The sequence below is a fragment of the Mytilus trossulus genome, chromosome 13, assembly GCF_036588685.1.
Source record: "Mytilus trossulus isolate FHL-02 chromosome 13, PNRI_Mtr1.1.1.hap1, whole genome shotgun sequence".
Classification (NCBI taxonomy): Eukaryota; Metazoa; Mollusca; class Bivalvia; order Mytilida; family Mytilidae; genus Mytilus; species Mytilus trossulus.
In genome coordinates, this window is record NC_086385.1 from 49,484,384 (window position 1) to 49,503,736 (window position 19,353).

At 32.5% G+C, this 19,353-nt stretch overlaps 1 protein-coding gene across 1 annotated transcript; it reads left to right on the forward strand.

Moving 5' to 3' along the window:
- The first annotated feature begins 3,208 nt into the window (after positions 1–3,208).
- Positions 3,209–18,544, forward strand: LOC134694442 (hemicentin-1-like). Its single transcript, XM_063555454.1, has 11 exons — positions 3,209–3,500; positions 6,860–7,165; positions 8,614–8,919; positions 10,164–10,463; positions 10,960–11,127; positions 11,736–12,035; positions 12,620–12,919; positions 13,789–14,088; positions 15,643–15,933; positions 17,113–17,157; positions 18,384–18,544. Exons 1-11 carry the CDS (start codon positions 3,209–3,211, stop codon positions 18,542–18,544), a joined length of 2,769 nt encoding a protein of 922 aa, XP_063411524.1.
- The last annotated feature ends 809 nt before the right edge of the window (positions 18,545–19,353 follow it).

The following is a 19,353-nucleotide window of genomic DNA, read 5'->3' on the forward strand; positions in this document are numbered from 1 at the left end:
TTTGCCAATTATTTTCTATTTTAGAAATATTCGAAAGATTTGTTGATGCAGGTAAGTGTAGTTTAATTATATTTATTAGTAGTAGACCAAACATAATATGCTTTGCATATTCTCTTCTTTTTCTCGTTGTAAAATAAGGAAACATATATTAAGAAGGCTTTAAAGAATCATGAAACTATTAATCCAGACATCATCATGGTTCATATAGTCAATTAGAATCCTTCGGTTTTAAAATAAGTTTGATTTAAAACTTTCACTTTATAACAACATTTTTATCGCTACCCTATAATGTTGCATGTGCATTCGGAAATTAAAGTATCGATTTCAAAATCGAATGATACCTTATTTCGAAAATGTATATACATAATGCAAGCTTCACTGTAGTAAAAACCCGTTTTGTATACATTGTTAATTGTAATCCTTTGTTGAAGACTTTATACTTAGGAGATAACTGTATTGTATTTTGAGCTCCGACGGCATCAATTGGGGATTTGATGGTCGCAAATTAAGTTTACTGGCGACGCGTTACCGGAGACAGTAAACGGGTATTTGCGACCATCAAATCCCCAATTGATGCCGTCGGAGCTTGAAATACAATATTGTTATCTCCATTCTAATGAAACTGACAGAAAACAACGTTAAAACATGTATTTAAAATCTGTCATTTGCCGTCTGCGCTTGCGCGTAGGTCCCATAGCATCAATTGTCAATTGATGCCATGTAAGAAAGTGACGTTATCCAATCAAAATGAACGTTACAAACGTTGTTGAATTAGAATGTTTAATCATATGACTTAACCTTTTCTGTTTTCTAATTTAATTTAATCACAGGAAGTCTATTTTGATAAAACATTGCAAACACCACTGCAAACACCACGACAGGTTTATATAAGATTTAGGAAAATGTCCGTGTACCTCGTTATACATATTTTCTTCTTGGTTTTTATGGTTTTTTTTGGTTAAATTTAATCAATGTTTGAACATTAGACAATATCTATTCTAATGCAACAACGTTTGTAACGTTCATTTTGATTGGATAACGTCACTTTCTTACATGGCATCAATTGACAATTGATGCTATGGGACCTACGCGCAAGCGCAGACGGCAAATGACAGATTTTAAATACATGTTTTAACGTTGTTTTCTGTCAGTTTCATTAGAATGGAGATAACAATATTGTATTTCAAGCTCCGACGGCATCAATTGGGGATTTGATGGTCGCAAATACCCGTTTACTGTCTCCGCTAACGCGTCGCCAGTAAACTTAATTTGCGGCCATCAAATCCCCAATTGATGCCGTCGGAGCTCAAAATACAATACAGTTATCTCCTAACTGTAAATGCAATAAAATTATATAGCACACCAACCCAGGGAGCCGTTTTATAAGGACATTGAGCAAAAACTAGAATCCTGGAGAAGAATAAAATGTCAAATTATAATCAAATAAACAAGTGTTATATTTTGATCACATTAAAACAATGATCTATCTTCCCAATAATATAAAACTTTCACCCTCGTCTGTCTACCTCGGTGAATATCATATACTGAGTGCCACTGAAAACGCAATATTTATAACAGAAATGACAGTCTTTCAAAATAAATTGTATTTTTAAAATTAATAATTCTACCAATAAATCGATATCAAACACAAATATTTCATTGTCATCTTTCGGGCGCAACAGGTGAACGAAACATCCAATGTCGAATCATTAACTCACAGTCCTAACAAAAAATGTTACAACCCCGTTGTGCAGCACAATTCCATACCTTTGGACAGCCATCAAAGTCTATACCGGATATGTTGAAGACCTGATGTATCGGTCTTGCTGAACGTTTCTTACTTTTTGTACCCCGGGATGTGGCTTATCATAAAATTATCCATTATGGTTGAATTTGTGGATGATTAGGATTATTGTAGAGACTACAACTTCAGTCTTCTCTTTTTATGCTTCATTGGATCATGTCAAAAACTGTAAGTCGCAGATGTCAGAAAGTCCTGGCATTTACTCAGATGTTTATTGCAGTTGTCTAACAATAAGGACAGGAAAATTCATGACAGAATCTAAGCTTTAAATGACAAAATCGTGAAAATGGTGCGTATGTTGAAAAGCGGTGAACTCGGTTTATGTCCGTTCAAAATAACTCTTACTTTCATTTGTTCCGAAAATCACTCAACCGTAGAGTTGTCGACAATTGTCTTAAGGATGTACACCTCTGAGGAGTCAAAAATTTCTAGAATTAAACTTTTTTTCTTAACCTGATTTTTAGGTTTATAAGACTGTTACAAAACAATTGGTGAAGAAAAAATCATATGGTGGTGTGCTTATTTTTTTGCTACGGCCCTTTGAAAATGCCCAATTTTGATGATTTTCTCACTTTTCATCGATTTTTACCTATTTTTGGGCTATTATCGTGAAAAAAATCACAGTTCCACAATTAAACTTTTTTTCATACTTTCCATAAAGATGAAGTGGACCAATCTGAATAAATTTAACTTACAAAAACTATAGGTAGGTGTTAATATAAGAAAGTTTTATCATATTTTGATGCTTTTTTGTGTAAAATTTACCATACTGCCAATTTTGTATTTTTATGATTTTTCTCATTTTAAAGAACAAAGTGCATATTAATTCAACTTTTTTGTTATAAATGATTGAAAAAATACATATCTAAGAAATTAGAAAAGACCAAAATGAGATGGGATGTATATTATTCTTGTAAAATCATTTTTTGTATCCCTCACCCATTTTCTCAAAATTTTGACTAAAAATACTGACTTGAATGGTCGTAAAATTTGAAAACTGGATTATTCAAAAACCGTTCATGGTAAATACACAATTTTTTCACAGAATTATGTTTGATTATAATATTTTTAAAGTTCATTGATATTTTCCACTTCTATCATATGTTTTGGAAATAATTTAAGAACGAGATTTCAACGAGACTGAACGAGACTGAAAAGTCAGAAGAATACATCATTAAAAGTCATTTTCAACCAACTACACAAAGTTCGGATATAAATAAAATAAAAATTATAAGACTTTTTTGAAAAACAAAAGTGTTGCGTTCTCATTGGCACTCAGTATATATCTGGGGTTGATCATTATAATAAATTTATCAAAAGTCAATAATTGTAAAATATCATTGAAATACCGAATAATCGGATGGAAATTCTATTGATTATATAGGAAAACCTCCCACTGTTGAAATGAATACAACATACTTTTCATGGAAAGCAGGACAGACAGTCATACTTAGGAGTTATGTCACACATACGGACGATGCTATAGATTCTGTATTCTGGATTTTTGAAAACGAACATGGTTTCAAGACTATTTATCCATCAACTAATCCAGATAAATACAGAGGAAGTACGCAGTCATATCCTTCACTAATAATATCAAACCTAACCTATAGGGACGAAGGAAAGTATAAGTGTGCAGCAACAAATGAATTCGGAACAGGAATAAGTAAAACAGTATTATTTTTGAATGTAACAGGTATTTCATCATCCAAACACTAAACAAATATATAAATACATAAACCATTATATGCATATGTAAATGCAACAATGAATATAAAGGGCATTAGTCACCCTGATGGTTACTTCTAATAATATTGCATGTATTATAAGGTGTAACACCACTAAATCGGGCCCGGCCAGAAAGCACATACCAGACAGTAGTACATATTTAACACAAATAGTTCCTACGCATGGACATAACTTTCAAAATATTAGGAATATTTTATCAATTGTGGTATCAAATGAAAGCTGCATGACTGGTGATCATTGTAGAACAATTTTTGACTAATCAATTTGAATAATAAAAAAATGGCATCAAATTAAAAAAGGAGGGTACATATTGCCTTTTTGTCAGATCGGCAGTACCTGTGTTGGTACATCCGAAGTTCCCGGAACCAGTTCTTTCTTATATGCCATGTAAAGTATGTGTTTGTTAGTACAGGGCACCAGAAGGTGTTACTTTGACATGTAATGATTGTCACTTTATTTGAACTTAAGATAAAAAAAAAACTGTGACCATTCGAAATTGTGGAATTTAGCATAGAAAGCAATGGGGCCATTAATTAGTGGTGTACTTCCATAAGGAGTAGGCATCTAATAAATATTTTGTTCAAAAGGTCTCTTGCTGGACTCAGACTGGTCTAATGCTGGCGATTTTAATGTTAAAAAGTGTAAGGATATCAGACTAATCATAAGATTTCTATATCTATAATTGTATTCTGCATTCGTTTTGATTTATATGTAGGACTCTAAGGTGCGATGATCACGCTAAAGTGAGATGGTATATTGCAAAGTTCGATGGGACATTACGCTAAAGTGCGATGAACCAAAAGGGTACGGTTCGGGGGCTTAAAAAAAAGAACACTCAATGTAAAAATAATCCTTGTGTATACCATATGTGAAAGGACCAACCACGTAATAATTGCTAAAAAGGTAATGAAATAAGGCGTCGTTTAATACTATATATCTTTACATTTATTTTTGACAACTCGTGAGTATTACATATTGTTATAATTGGTGTAGCGTGCCGTACACAGCTATCACTTATGGAAACACCTCCCCTTACAATCGTCCTTTTATAATAAAAAATACAAATTCGTTTATTGTCGGAATATGTAACACTTATTATGTGTTTAATTTGAATAAGAGAGAAAGGTGATGATTGCCGAGATTGATGTTCGCCTTTTTTTTGTAGCGACTACACATCCATGTTATACTGCAATGTACCATCTAATGTTTTAGCCGAATATTTATAATTTACGGATGAAAATATGTACCTTTATTTTGCCGACGTTAATTTTCAATAAAGCGACAACCTTTTAACATGGACCGCAAACAAAACTGCATTATTAACAATGATTCAAATGCATGTATTTGCTTCCAATAAATATAGGATACAGCTTGTTATGTAAATACTACTTGTATCTAAAGGGCCTTAGGTAATACGGTCAACTGCAGGATACAAGTTCTTCCAGCTACCAAAATAAAACACCTTTCGCTTAAATAGGTGTAATACCACTATTGAATTTCCCCTATTAGTCTTTGTTAAATTTGCACTTTTCAAAAAGTTGTGCAGAATTTAGCTTTGTTTCAAATAAAGAAATACTTGGCATGATGAAAGTTTTATCCTGTCCAGTTTTATAGAAAAATTTTCACATAACATTTCATTGCATATAAGAAAGTAACCATCATTGGAAGTTAACCAATCAAATTTCTCCCCTTATTCTATCTGTGTACAAGGTTTAGTCACCATGTAACCTCAAGATTACAAAAAAAATGTACAGAAATCACAAATAAAAAATAATGGTGTTTTATAAATACCCAAGACATATGTTTATGACACAGAAATAGTTTTTCTGCAATAAAATGTAGGATTAATTACCTACAACGGTCAAATTCAAGGGAATATTTTTTCGACCTACTTTCGTATACAACCGGATGTGACGTACCATAATTTGGTGGTATTAAAAAAAACGCACGGTAAGGTTTAAATAAATTAAGTCATTGACATTTCGTTGAAATTTCTTAATTAAATAGTTGTAATTTGCCTTCCGGGGTATTCATATTTAGTTTGTAGATAAACGACTGATAACGTCATAATTTAAATACATTTCTAACGTCTATAATTTCGCAGACCATCGGACATAAGCGTATGGAAGCATCAAACTTTAGCGTAGACAATCGCACGTTAGCGCGACCATCGTTCTTAAGCTTCCCCGTCGCACTTTAGAGTCCGACATAGGTATTTCTATATGCGGTATGTTGTTTAGGTCTAGTGTAATAGACAAAAAATATTTTGTAAATGTAGCTTTCTTGGCGTCAACTGATTTATTTAACTTGTTCCTGTCAATCCATTTTTTTATGAAACTGTGTGGTTGAAATAAGATAATTTTTGAATAATTTCAATGAAGCTTTCATATGTTTACTCTAACGATATAATTAACTATTATTGTAATCAGATTCGCTGGTTTTAAATTGGAAGCCCTTTACATTTACTTTGAATACAAATCTCAACTTAAGAAGTAAAAGTAAGTTGTCCCTCCAGTTGAGGATTTTAAGTTTCGTTTTATGCCATGATATTTGGTTTAAGTTTTAGTAGTGTCTTATAGCGTTACATATTAGAATAATAAGTTGACTCTAACTTATTTATCATCCTACTATTACATGGATAAGACTCACTATCACGTGTTCATACCGGGTGAGCGATTAATGCAATATTTGAAGGTCAAATTTTTTTGTTTTCAAAAGAAAAAACGCATCGTTTCACAATATTTGTGGTCTTAGCCTAGACCTGTTTGGTTTTTAAGTATTTCGAAGTAACAAATTGTGTACGGTTGAATGTTTTCCAAAAGAGGGTTAAACATACCAGATGGACAGTCAAACTCATAAATCGGAAATAAACTGACAACACTATGTCTAAATTGAAAAGGACAAACAGACAAACACTAGTACACTTGACACAACATAGAAAACTTAAGAAAAAAACAACACAAACCTTACCAAAAACTACAATGCAAGATATAGTTGAGGTTTTCATTTGGCACATATATGTACAGCAGACAGAGAAATTGATAATAGATATGTTTCATCAAGGTGAAGGTATGTCGTATATACATGTAACAAAATTGTATGAATCGTACATAAACAGAGATTTTATATAGTATAAATCAACAAACACGTTCTCTTAGAACACGAACACTGAGGTAAGGATATAGATAAACATACTATCTTGTAAAATACATGACAGCAAATAGAAATAAAAAATAGAATTTAAGTATATAAACGATCCGAACATAGTGATGTAATATGTCATTATATTATACAATTTATTAACAGGAACGCCACCAAATGTCACAATATCTAGACGCTACTACAACGAGGAAACTGGGCAGAACATATCTCTTAGCGTTTCGATTTATTCTCCTCAGAGTGCCTTACTATCAGTTGAATGGCTATTCTATTTTACGGGAGGCAGCCGTACGATAAATGTCAGTTCAAGTGATAGGTATATGGGAAGTTCTGTGCTAAATCCCTCATTGCATATAGTTAATCTGACAAGTGGCGACATTGGCAACTATACATGTAAAGCTATTAATTGGTATGGTGTCGGAGAAAGTGAGCCAATTATTCTGGAGATTAAAGGTATCTGATAAATATCCCTAGACGATACTGATTAAAAACGTTTAAATCTTAATACTTTAGTGTTCGTTTGGCTCGAAATTCGGTCAATGGGTGTGGGTGCACGTACATGAATGACGACAGTTTACCCGAATTTCAATCCGTAAAATGTAAGAAGAATTCATGCAAATCATTTCCGAAACTTATGTTGTTGAGGAAATGTAAATTAAATGACGCATATCTAGTATTGTCTAGGCAAAAATCCCCTTGGTGTGTGTTAAGAACACATAAAGAGAAGTTAAAGATACCAACAGGACATTCCGGCTCATTAGTTAAAAATAAACTGTCAGCACATTTGCTGAAAAGAATAATATGACACACAGACAAACATACAAACAGACAAATAGACAAACAACATTAAACATACATCATACCAAACTGTGCATCTGCCGTGTTGCTCATATTCATACAAACACTGGAGTCTGATTCAGCAGGTCAGTTTCAGGGAAAATAGTACGAGATTGTAGTTATAACTTCAACAGCATTTGCTTTCATCTATGAAACAAATATTCAAAAAAAAAAACGGCAATCAATTGTATGAAAAACCTAAAAAAAAAATTTGGTGGAAACAAATGCTTTTCTTGATTTATAGGGATAACGAACGCTCACACCTATATATTTGAAAGTCAGTGATTACTTAATACAGAAAAACGATAGCAGCTTTATGCCAAAAATGCTTATAAATATATGTATCAGGTTAATATTCACAAAGGGAGATTAAATCTTAGTTTTCAAACTGCGTCTCAACATATTAACGAATAAAAGGTGGAATTACTTTTTTTTTAAACTTAAAAAACCAAAAATAAAGTTCAATGCATGATTCAAATAACATGAACAGATTTCCTCCATTGAATATAGTTTTATTGTTGAAATTGTAGTCCTATGAATAAACTATTGTCTTTAAATGGTTATTTTGAAAAAAGGCCTATTATCGATGATTATGATGTTATTGCAAACGTATTTAACATATTGCCTTTTGTGTACATGTATTTTGGCTAGTACATCTCTAATGTCTAAGCAACGGAACAGAACAAATCTATTTGCATACTAATTTACGTTCATTTATATGATTAGAATAATATGTATATGTAACAATGTTTTGAAAATGCCTATAAATAAACCGGTATTAGTTTTGAATGTAAGTCTAAGTAACTGTTGATTTATGCTTAAAATACATATTGTATAAGATCCGCTTTCCCTAGTTTCAGTTGTCTAGTCTTGTTATGTCTACGTTGTTTTGAAGATCTATTTGTACGTTGTTTTACGATTTCCGAAATACTTCTATCATTGCCAGAGTATCTTTGTCAGAGTTTCTTTGTCAGAGTATCTTTGCTTGACACGATTCTTTTATAAATGGCCATTTACAAATCATTGCCAATATAAGATTTTTAATCTGTATATTTTTGTTCAAGAGTATCTTCCGATAGTGAATATTGAACAGCAAAACTACCTGGGAAATCTTGGAGGAAGTATAGTTATCAAATGTTCCATTGCATTGCCTGACAATGGACTATTTTCTGTGTTATGGATATTTCACGATGCAAGAAATGGCACACATGTTCAAGTACAAGCGAGTACAAAGTATGAAATACAGCTTAATTCTAAGCCATCACTCCTGATAAATAACCTAAGTTTTTCTGACGAAGGACTTTACAAATGCCTTGCTTCAAACTCATTTGGAACTGGATATAGCAACTGGACGTCACTTTTAATTCAAGGTGAATACCGACCCTGCATTCGTTGTTCGTATTTGTAAATATAAGTAACAAAAATACCTAATTCAGAGAAAATGTATACCTCCTAATGTTCAAAATATATTTAGTGCAGCTCTTAAATATCGTTGTATTTGTCTAACAAAACTTTAAGTTAATTTATCATTTATCCATTTTTTTTATATAAAATTTTTAAAGATATTTAATCGTTTTTTCATAAAGTGATTGTCAATAATACAGACGTTAGATAATTGAAGTTACACTTAGAATGAGTTATTGATAAGAAAGATATTTCAGTTTATTGTAATTGTCGTTTATCAAAATGAAGTAAACATATATAAAGGATTGCATTCCTTATCAAAACATTCTATAAAGAAAATGAATAACCGTTGGATGCATTACTAACATTAACATATATCTAGCTTACTGCCTGAATGCACTCATATACAAATCAAATATTGAGATGCGATTTGATTTCTAATGGGACTATTTAATGTATTCGTCAGAGCTCAAATTAAGAGGATTTTCTATAAAAAGCACCGAAAAATTAGAGTACATTAAAATTCTGATTAACAAAAAAAAATGTTCGATTTTTTGTTAAACTTAAGTAGAATATGTTTAGTGAGTAACAGCTGAAGTACATGTACATACATGCATAATCTATAACAGAAGTGCAACTGCATTGTATCGTTTTGAAACAGTGTTTTGTCGATCTTCATATCTAAAAAATCAAATATTAAAAAATATTTGAATGAAGATGTATCAAACAAATGGGCTTTCTCATTGTCGAAGGCCGTCAGTGACCTATAATTGTCATTTTAGTTTATTTGGAGAGTTGTCTCATTGGCAATCTTCTTTTGTTTATAAACACTGAAAGAATGAAATTAACTAAATGCAAGATACATATGCTTCAATTCAACTGCAGTATTCGGGACATCCGGTTGCAACATTTTGGTGTCAAAACTAAACAATTGATGTCGTTGAAGTTTAAACACATCAAATATTCTTCCGAAGCAGCAGAGACCCCCCCCCCCCCCCAATCGTTTTTGGTGGGGTTCGTGATGCTTAATCTTATGTTTTCGATGGTGTGTCTTCTGTACCAATATTTGTCTGTAAGTCTTTTAATTCTTAGCCATGGTCTTGTCATTTTATATTCGATGTATGAATCAGACTATCACTCTGGTATCTTTTCCCTCTTTTGATAATCAGTGTAAATGTTTTGTCATAGTTGTGTGTATGGTCTATTTCAGATATTCCCGTTGTTGTTATTGGTGCTGAATCGTACAGTGCGAAGTTTGGGCATTCAGTTACCTTGGAATGTGAAGTATCGTCACAAACGACACTAAACAGAATCTATTGGGAGCGAAATTCAAGTGGAAATGTAGGAATCATTTCGTCGGACCTTGCTGGAGTTAGTGGTGCATCGATTGAAAATCCAGGGCTAACGATAAAAGTTGCAACATCTTATGACTCTGCATGGTACACCTGTGTAGCTGAGAACAACTATGGAATTGGAAAAAGCAAGCAGTCCCGGCTAAATGTCGTAGGAGGTTATTTGAAGTTTTTTGTTTGGTTAAAATCTAACAATCTTTATAGAACACATATTTAAGATTGATTCATGAAGTAAAATTAGCATTAACATTTGTGTCTAGAAACAAAATATATTGTAGGAATGACTGTACTATTTTTATGTCACTTCAAAAGAAAAAAACATAATATTAATGGTATTTCTTATTATTGAATTCTAAATTCTATTTTAAACCAAAGTAAACCATGAAAAAACGTTAATGACGTCAAGGTCACATGACAAAATTATCTCTATGAGTTTTTAAACAAAACACCGTCAGCAAAACAGAAAACATCCATAATATTTTATTTCATTGTTATGAAAATTATAGATCTGGTTGACGTTATTTAAATGACAAATTGCATAGAAATAGTAGTTTTCTATTGAATGTTTAGAGTTTGCTTTAACAATGTACAATTTGTTTTATTTAACATGTTAAGTTACAATAATCCTTAATTGTTTTTTTATTTAAATAACAGGAAAACCTGAAGTCACAGGCCATGCGACAGTTGTTATCACAACATATGGGATGAGTGTCACGCTTCAGGTTTCTATAGCCTCTTCACCTGGACATTTCAACATCTATTGGACAAAAGTAATGGAGAGTGAAACTACTATCATACATGATAGTACCATTGGGACTTCTGGTGGGAGTCTTTTCAATCCGTCATTGACCATACATTTTCCAACTGTTTCAGATGCTGGAATTTACCAATGTCATGCAAAAAATGCAATTGGAATTGGACATAGTCAACATATTTCTTTAATAGTTGATGGTGGTAACTTCAATATTTTATTTTCACTAAATAGCAATTATTTCTTTTTCCCTTTCTAAATAAGATGCATTGCATGAACTAAGTTGTTAACAGTCTTCATTAAACTGTCGCAAATACAAACTTTCAATCTTGGTCTTCTCTTATAATTGTGTTGTTACACGTAATATAATTTACAACGACACGTCCACCCAGAGTGTAGCAATAATAGTTCATAGCACACTATTGGGCTGAGTTAGACAGTTATCAGTTAATAAGATCAAAGGAAAATTTCAGAAGTAAGGGACACAATCCGTTCAGTAGTATATAGTTTACATTATCAGTTCAAATACAAAAAGGCACTTTTGATATGATTGTGAATCTTTTACAAGATTTAGAATTATGGTTTTAGAATGAGAATAGTTAAAATTGAATAGAACGAAATTTGACACCTTTTGTCCTGCCAAAAAATATATTTGTTCGTAATTTTCTTTGCAATTCAGGTTTGCCGCTAGTAGAAGTTGTAGAATCAGAAACAACTGTACAGTTCGGGGATACCATTACCTTTAATTGTACGATTAGATCGCATCCGAATTGTACTAAAGTGTTTTGGGAAAAAAGAAATGGGGATAATATAACAACATTGTCTACTGGAACCAACGGAGTAAGAGGAAGTACAGTTGATATGCCATCGTTAACAATTACCTTTGTGACTTCAACTGATTCTGGTGATTACTCGTGTAATGCTGAAAATATCATTGGCGTAGGCACAAGTCGGGTTTCTAAATTAAAAGTTATTGCTGGTTAGTAAAGGCTGTTGAAAAATGTTTACCACATTTTTACATTATTATTTTTCACATTGATAATGCACATAAAAATCTAGTTAACTGAATCAGCCTGCTATTTTACAAATAACAAATTCATGGTTTATTTGTTTCAGTACAAACAAAAAAAATTATGTTTTCTTGCTGCAATTTTTAGCAAGTTGGTGAATAAATTGTTGTTAATCATACTTTCGGAGACATATGCGTTTACATAATGTCAATTTCTTGGTTAATAGATAAAGGTTTCAAAATCAGGCAACAGATACGAAAGGAACAGTGAAGCTCAAATCTTTTAAAGATTATTGAATATATACCTACTGTCGATATAATTCTAAACAAAAGATTAATATAGTAAGTGTATATGCACCCTTAAAAAGTAAATACTTACTTCCCAATTACCGAAAATATCGTTTGTAACATGTACATTCCAAAAGATCCAGCAGATGTGTGTTTGCGTAAAGGTTTTGAAAAAGCTCATACTACGAATTTTGTTTATCTTGAAGCATTCCTTATGCCTTTTTTGCATATTTATTGCACAGTTCTTTTTTTTATTTTTCTTCAAGGACCACCTATTGTAAACATTGGTTCTATGTTTTACACAACAATATTCGGCACTCCAGTTACACTTGAGTGTGTTGTCAATGCTGAACCACCAGTAAAACATGTAATTTGGCAGAAAAACGTCAATGGATATCTCACAACAATAACCCATGGTGCCGTTGGTACTCAAGGAATATCAGCAACATCTCCTTCTTTGACAATCATGTTTCCGGGCAAATCTCACCAAGGGGAATATTCGTGTTTCGGTGTAAATGATTTGGGACAGCGTGGAAGTTTACCAACTATACTAAAGGTCTTAGGAGGTAAACACTTCAGTCATCGATCATCTATAAACGTCAAGTCAAATACACCATCCGTACGAGTAATATATAATTACAACTTGTGTATCTCTTTCTCTCTCTCTCTCTCTCTCTCCTTCCATCCATCAATCCATCCATCCATCCATCCATCCATCCATCCATCCATCCATCCATCCATCCATCCATCCATCCATCCATCCATCCATCCATCCATCCATCCATCCATCCATCCATCCATCCATCCATCCATCCATCCATCCATCCATCCATCCATCCATCCATCCATCCATCCATCCATCCATCCATCCATCCATCCATCCATCCATCCATCCATCCATCCATCCATCCATTCATCTATCCATCCATCCATCCATCCATCCATCCATCCATTCATCCATCCATCCGTCCGTCCATCCATCCATCCATCCATCCATCCATCCATCCATTCATCCATTCATTCATCCATCCATCCATCCATCCATGCATCCATCCATCTGTCTATCTATATATCTACATGTAGTTCCTTCACAAACAAATAAACTTACTACCATGAAAAGGCTCTGTGAGCTCAAAGTGTCGTAATACAAACCAATCAAGAACAGGAATTGCATTCATTGTATACAGGTATATCATTTATCAACTGCTAATCATAGAAAGTACTTTGTTGCCGATACTTTATTTCGCGTTTTGTTACATATTTTTCGTCTATTGAATTTCGATATTATCAAATTTACTTGATTTTCATTTAACAGGACAGACCATCGTTTTGCATATTCGCGAGAAATTACTTAAGTGATAAGCACACATAAATTGCTCACAAAAATTAGTTGGTTTACAATTTTAACATGCAACCCTTACTTTTCTACGTACAGATTTACCAGTATTGTCAATAGGAAATTCAGTTCATTCAACAAAGTTTGGAGATAGGTATTCTATAAATTGCAAGGTTCATTCATACCCACTTCACAATCACACATACTGGCAGCATACACATGACGGAAACAATAGAATTATAACGAAAGACACACCTGGTGTGAGTGGAGTGTCTCTTGATGATTCAACGCTTACCCTTAATGTTGTTACTACATCTGATACTGGATGGTATACATGTTTTGCGGAAAATATTGTTGGAACAGGATCTAGTAAACGAGTCATTCTGACTGTAGACGGAGGTTTGTCTTATAGTTAAAAACAAAATCACGAATCTAAAATGTTTAAACATCAGCTCCATAACATAAATCGATGAATTTAAAAACTAAAAATGTTGATTATGCACATGTTATTTTAACACAACTCTGACGCGCTAACATAATGTAATATTGTATAACACCTTTTGGTTTTGACAACATGGTGTGCATTATTTTTTGCCTAGAATGTAACAAACTCGGCATTCACTATTTGTTTTTTGTCATGAAATAGTATTGATGTTGTCTTGTATATTAAAATGGCTCATCATACTAGAACAAGTTCACCAGATGAAACGAACTGTGTGCCTCTACATGACAACCTTTTCATTTTTTATGAGTCGGAGTTGCAAAAGACATTTGTCTAAAACTAGAAGACCAAAGAAGCCAGATATTTTAATGTATTTATCGTTTTCTAACTATTGCTAATCCCAACTGATTTGGTTCCATTTATATATCCTCGTGAACTATAGATATAAAAAAAAAGAGCTAGACATGGCTTCCTCTGCTTTATTTTTAGACAGGTACCTCGAATTATATTCAAACGGTCATCTCAGTCTCATAATTTATGACTAACGAGACCACCCTAATAGCGATATACATAATGCATCTGAATAAGTAAATACACTTCAAAACTCATGAGGTATTCAAGAGAAAAACTTCATTCAATGTCACCAGTGTCTGAGCAGAAAGTTGAGGTACTAGGATTATTTAAGGCAAATAACTTAAATAATTAATTTAAGAGATAATCATAATCATAGGTACATGTGTATAAAGCTATAGTCATAAATCGATTTGATAAAAAAAATAGGGGCCAATCCGAGGAAAACATCAGCTTTCAAGAAATATCAACAAAACAAAATAAACACTAAAATGCTACAAACCCAAATACCACCATACAAACAAACGGACTTAATGATATCAGCTGCAATATTTCTGGAAAGAAATTGATGGGTTGGATCTCATTTTAAGGATAAGTACACCTCCTGCTCATATGGCAACGTTTAAAATACCTCTTATAGAACAACATTACATCACATGAAAACAGTACAAATAAATGCAAGAACTGAAAGGAAAGAAAAACAAATAACAAATACTTTAAAATTGCATACAAAGATTTAATTTTTTACAACAATACTCGATAATTCTGCTATTTGACTGTTAATACCTGCTTTTTTGAAAAGCTCAGTAACCAATACTTCAATAGTTGTAGGAAAATGCGGATATTTTTGCGTAATCAAATTACCGTTACATCGTATAAATAGTCTAACATTATGACATTGCAATCCTTTCAATTTGCAAAGTTTTACAAAACTTTTGATCCCTCTTAAACCGACCAGTTATTCGTTCGTATTAGGTTATGCGTTTTCATAAATGTTTGCATAGATCATCACCAATAAACATGCATTATCGAACTGCGTATTTTGCACAGTAAACACTGTATTATGAATGTTGTCTGGATATGGTCACACGTGCCACGTCGTTGTTTTCTAAATTCTAATAACAACACAAACATTCATATTAACGTTGCTTCCTTTTTAGATGTGCCCGCAGTTGATGTACCGTTAAAGCGATATACCTCTAAACATAACCAAAATGTGGCGTTAGTCTGCACAGTTAATTCGATACCACAACATACGATAGTGTATTGGGAAAAAGAAACAAAGAACGGAAAAGTTATACTCAATCATGGTACAACAGGAACAGTAGGAATTACAGTAACAAACCCGTCTTTGACTCTGCAACCTGCTGCCACTACGGATTCTGGACTGTATACATGTCATGCATCTAATGTCATCGGAACTGGATCTAGTCGGGCTGTTTTATTAATCGGTAATGATTTATATTTCAGAAAGCGACTACTTGAGTAACATTTATATCATAAGTTTGAAGTCAGGAAACAACACCAGTTTAATTTTTAGAAATATGACATGTCATGGGATACTTTTTGTTCTTAATTTTTCTAAGCATTCGTTCTTTTTGTGATTTTATTCCTTGTGTTCACAGCCCTGGCGAATGAAGAAACGAATAGGTTCAAAAATTGTCTAACTCAGTCGCATTACATATATGCAGCTTAAAAACACAAATGCTCATGTCAGTCTTTTGTATAAGGAATACTATTGTTTTCAGCTGAAAATGATAATTATTACACACACAGTTTAAGATATTCGGTATTATTACATTGGTTGCAATAAATTACATTGATTTACCAGATAAATAAAACCGATAATTTCACATATGAAATAATCGTGGTTATATTACTCTCTGACGTCATACAACAATAGGCGTTGCCAAGACGTCGTTATCGTCGGATCAAAACAAATTGTGAATGCGTAGGAATAAAATTGAGAATGGAAATGGGGAATGTGTCAAAGAGACAACAACCCGACCAAAATAAAAAAAACACAACAGCAGAAGGTCACCAACAGGTCTTCAATGTAGCGAGAAATTCCCGCACCCGGAGGCGTCCTTCAGCTGTAAGGCATTATAATAACATATAATGCCTTACATTTTCTACATTAATTTCATGAAAAAGCCATTAGCCAATATAATAAAAAGTATAACGTATCGCCGTATTTGAAAATCAAAAATAAGACAAATAACAAAAAACACCAAAAAAAGAATGGACAAGAACTGTCATATTCCTGACTTGGTACATACATTGTAGACAATGGTGGATTGAACCTGGTTTGCAAGTACTCTTATTTTTATATGTTTACTTTGTTTGTTTTTGTAACTTATTGTTGTCAATATAGTGAAATGTTCTGTGCCTGTCATAATTATGAGTGTGATTTGAATCAGGGAAAATCCAGAATTAATCTACAATTTGATATAATAAGGAATGTCTGTCCAAAGTCGGGAATAGTTTCTTTTGATGTTGACATTTGGTAAGGAATTTTTCATCTTTCATCCTTATAGTATGGGATATTTTGTATTTTCTTTTTAATGACAGACATTTATGATATTACTGAAATTTCAATGTTAATCAAGTTTTTGTTCTCTTATTTTCAGTAACATCGGAAGATGAGGTTGATGATAGTGACAACAACCAACAAGGTACAAATTTAAAGGACTGGTGTAGTTGTTATATATTTTTGTAAACAATTTGTTTATGTCTTTAGTAAACTGACAACAAATCCACATTGGAAACCTTTACTTATGCTGTTTGCACAAATTTAGGGGACATTTAAACTAATTCAGAAATATTTCGTATCTTGTGGATTCATTATGAAGTTTACATATAAGTCTTGCAATTTACATATGTTATATTATTTATTAGTTATAACTCATGAGTATCAGTTTTTACATTCTAATTTTGAATAATATAAGTTTTAACATTTTAATTATATCTATTTTGAAGTAGTTTATTTCGAAATAGATAACCCGATACCCAAATTGTAAAACACTTTTAAAGCTTGCCTTCTTTTTTCATCTTTTGTAAAAATGTTTTGGAGAAGGCTTTATTTATAATCATGGTTTTGAAATCTTTCTAATGTATTTACTGTTCCGGTCAGGTTCAACACACCATTTGTTTCAATGTCCTGTACCAAGTGAGGAAAATTGCAGTCTTATAGTTTGTTTGTTTGTGTCTTAAATAGTTGTTTGGTTTGTTTTCCACTTCAGTTTGCTTTTTGTTTCGTTGTTTTCTCTTATAGTTGATGTCTGTCCCTCAATTTAGGTTATAACCCAGATTTGTTTTTGTCGAAATTGATTGATTACGTTCACACAGCGGTTTACTAATTTTGCCTTTATTAGGACAACGACTGTTTATTTTTTTACAATTATACCAATTTGACAGTTAAACTTGCAAAAGAAATGAAATATTACCAATGACCACAAAAGAATAAACAACTGAAATAACATAAGGATGATAAAGATATTGTATCATGCGGTTTGCATCCGAGCTGTGTAACTCGGAAAAGTCAAAACACGATTAAAAAAACACACACTTGATATTGTCATATGACTTGGAATTTAAAATCAATTTGTCGTCCGGCATATTGATGCTAACAGTTTCGTTTTCGAAACACGATTGGACAGATCTACTATGCATACTATTGATTAGAACAGCAAGTTATGGGAAATAAAGAATACAAAATGTTCCTAAACATTTTGAGTGACTTTTTATAGCAGTTGAATAATACTGCAAAATACATCAATATCAATATTTAAATAAAGAACACCTATTAATACATAGATAATCATGAGTGTCATGACTCTACAAGGACAATCTTTGTAAGGCATATAATTGTTTTTATTTGACCGACTGTTTTATTTTTTAGGATCAGATAATCCAGTGTGGGTGACGATAGTTGCTAGTGTTTTAGGTTCTGCTACTGGTGCCTTTTTAACATTTGCGTTTACGTTCTATTTATACCATCGTTTCCGTGTTGGTGCGTATTCGTATCTTAACGGTAATTTAGAATATGTGCATGTAATATAAATAATTTTACATTATGAATATCGTTGGTGAGCTGAGACACAAGCCTACCCTATCGGTCGGTCATATTTTAATTTATTTCTGTAATTCGTACACGATTTATTCTTTTTTTTTTAACCTGTTGTCTATCTTTTTTAATTAACGTATGGTTCGTTTGATCTCAATTTGTGCAAAGTTAACGTCAAAGTTTCATTATTTGTCTATTAGACGTCAACTTTAAAAAACACATTTAGCAGATCATTCAAAAGCAAGGATTACATTTGTCCGCATATCGTTTCAAAAATTACTAGAGAAAGAGATTCCACCACCAAATATTGTGCCATACGATAATTTTCAACTCTCTCAACAAATATATTTTCAAATCTGTAAAGCTCTTGAAAAACCTCGCGTTTTAAATTTGAAAATGTAACCGTCTCCTGTCTCTCCTCACACTTGATATAGCTGAAGACCCTATACAATTATATATTTTGCCGATTTTTGTTAAATTCAGTTGTATAACTGCCTTTATATAATTAAGGAGCTTGCCCTTTTATTTCTATTTTTTTTGTGACTTGAGCATTCTTTGGGAAATCTTATCTTTTTTTTAAAGTTATTGGAAACTAAAATAAAGCTTTCGATTTAGACTCAATTGTTAACCAGTCTTTGTAAATTCTGGTATTATACATTCAGAAAAAGACATACGAAATCCGAAATAAGGGTTGGACAATCAAGTCAAATATAATTCGAACAAATGTGACTGTATTGCATGTTATGCCTTGTGGGTGAAGACACAAACAGATATCACAGACCGAAAAAAAAACCACTAAGATGTT

Excerpts from the sequence above, each read along its gene's own strand:
- LOC134694442 (XM_063555454.1), top strand. The coding sequence starts at position 3,209 with ATGAATACAACATACTTTTCATGGAAAGCAGGACAGACAGTCATACTT. Across the intron at positions 3,501-6,859 it reads ATTATTTTTGAATGTAACAG|GAACGCCACCAAATGTCACA; the intron begins GTATTTCATCAT and ends ATTTATTAACAG. Across the intron at positions 15,934-17,112 it reads TCGGGCTGTTTTATTAATCG|TAACATCGGAAGATGAGGTT; the intron begins GTAATGATTTAT and ends TCTTATTTTCAG.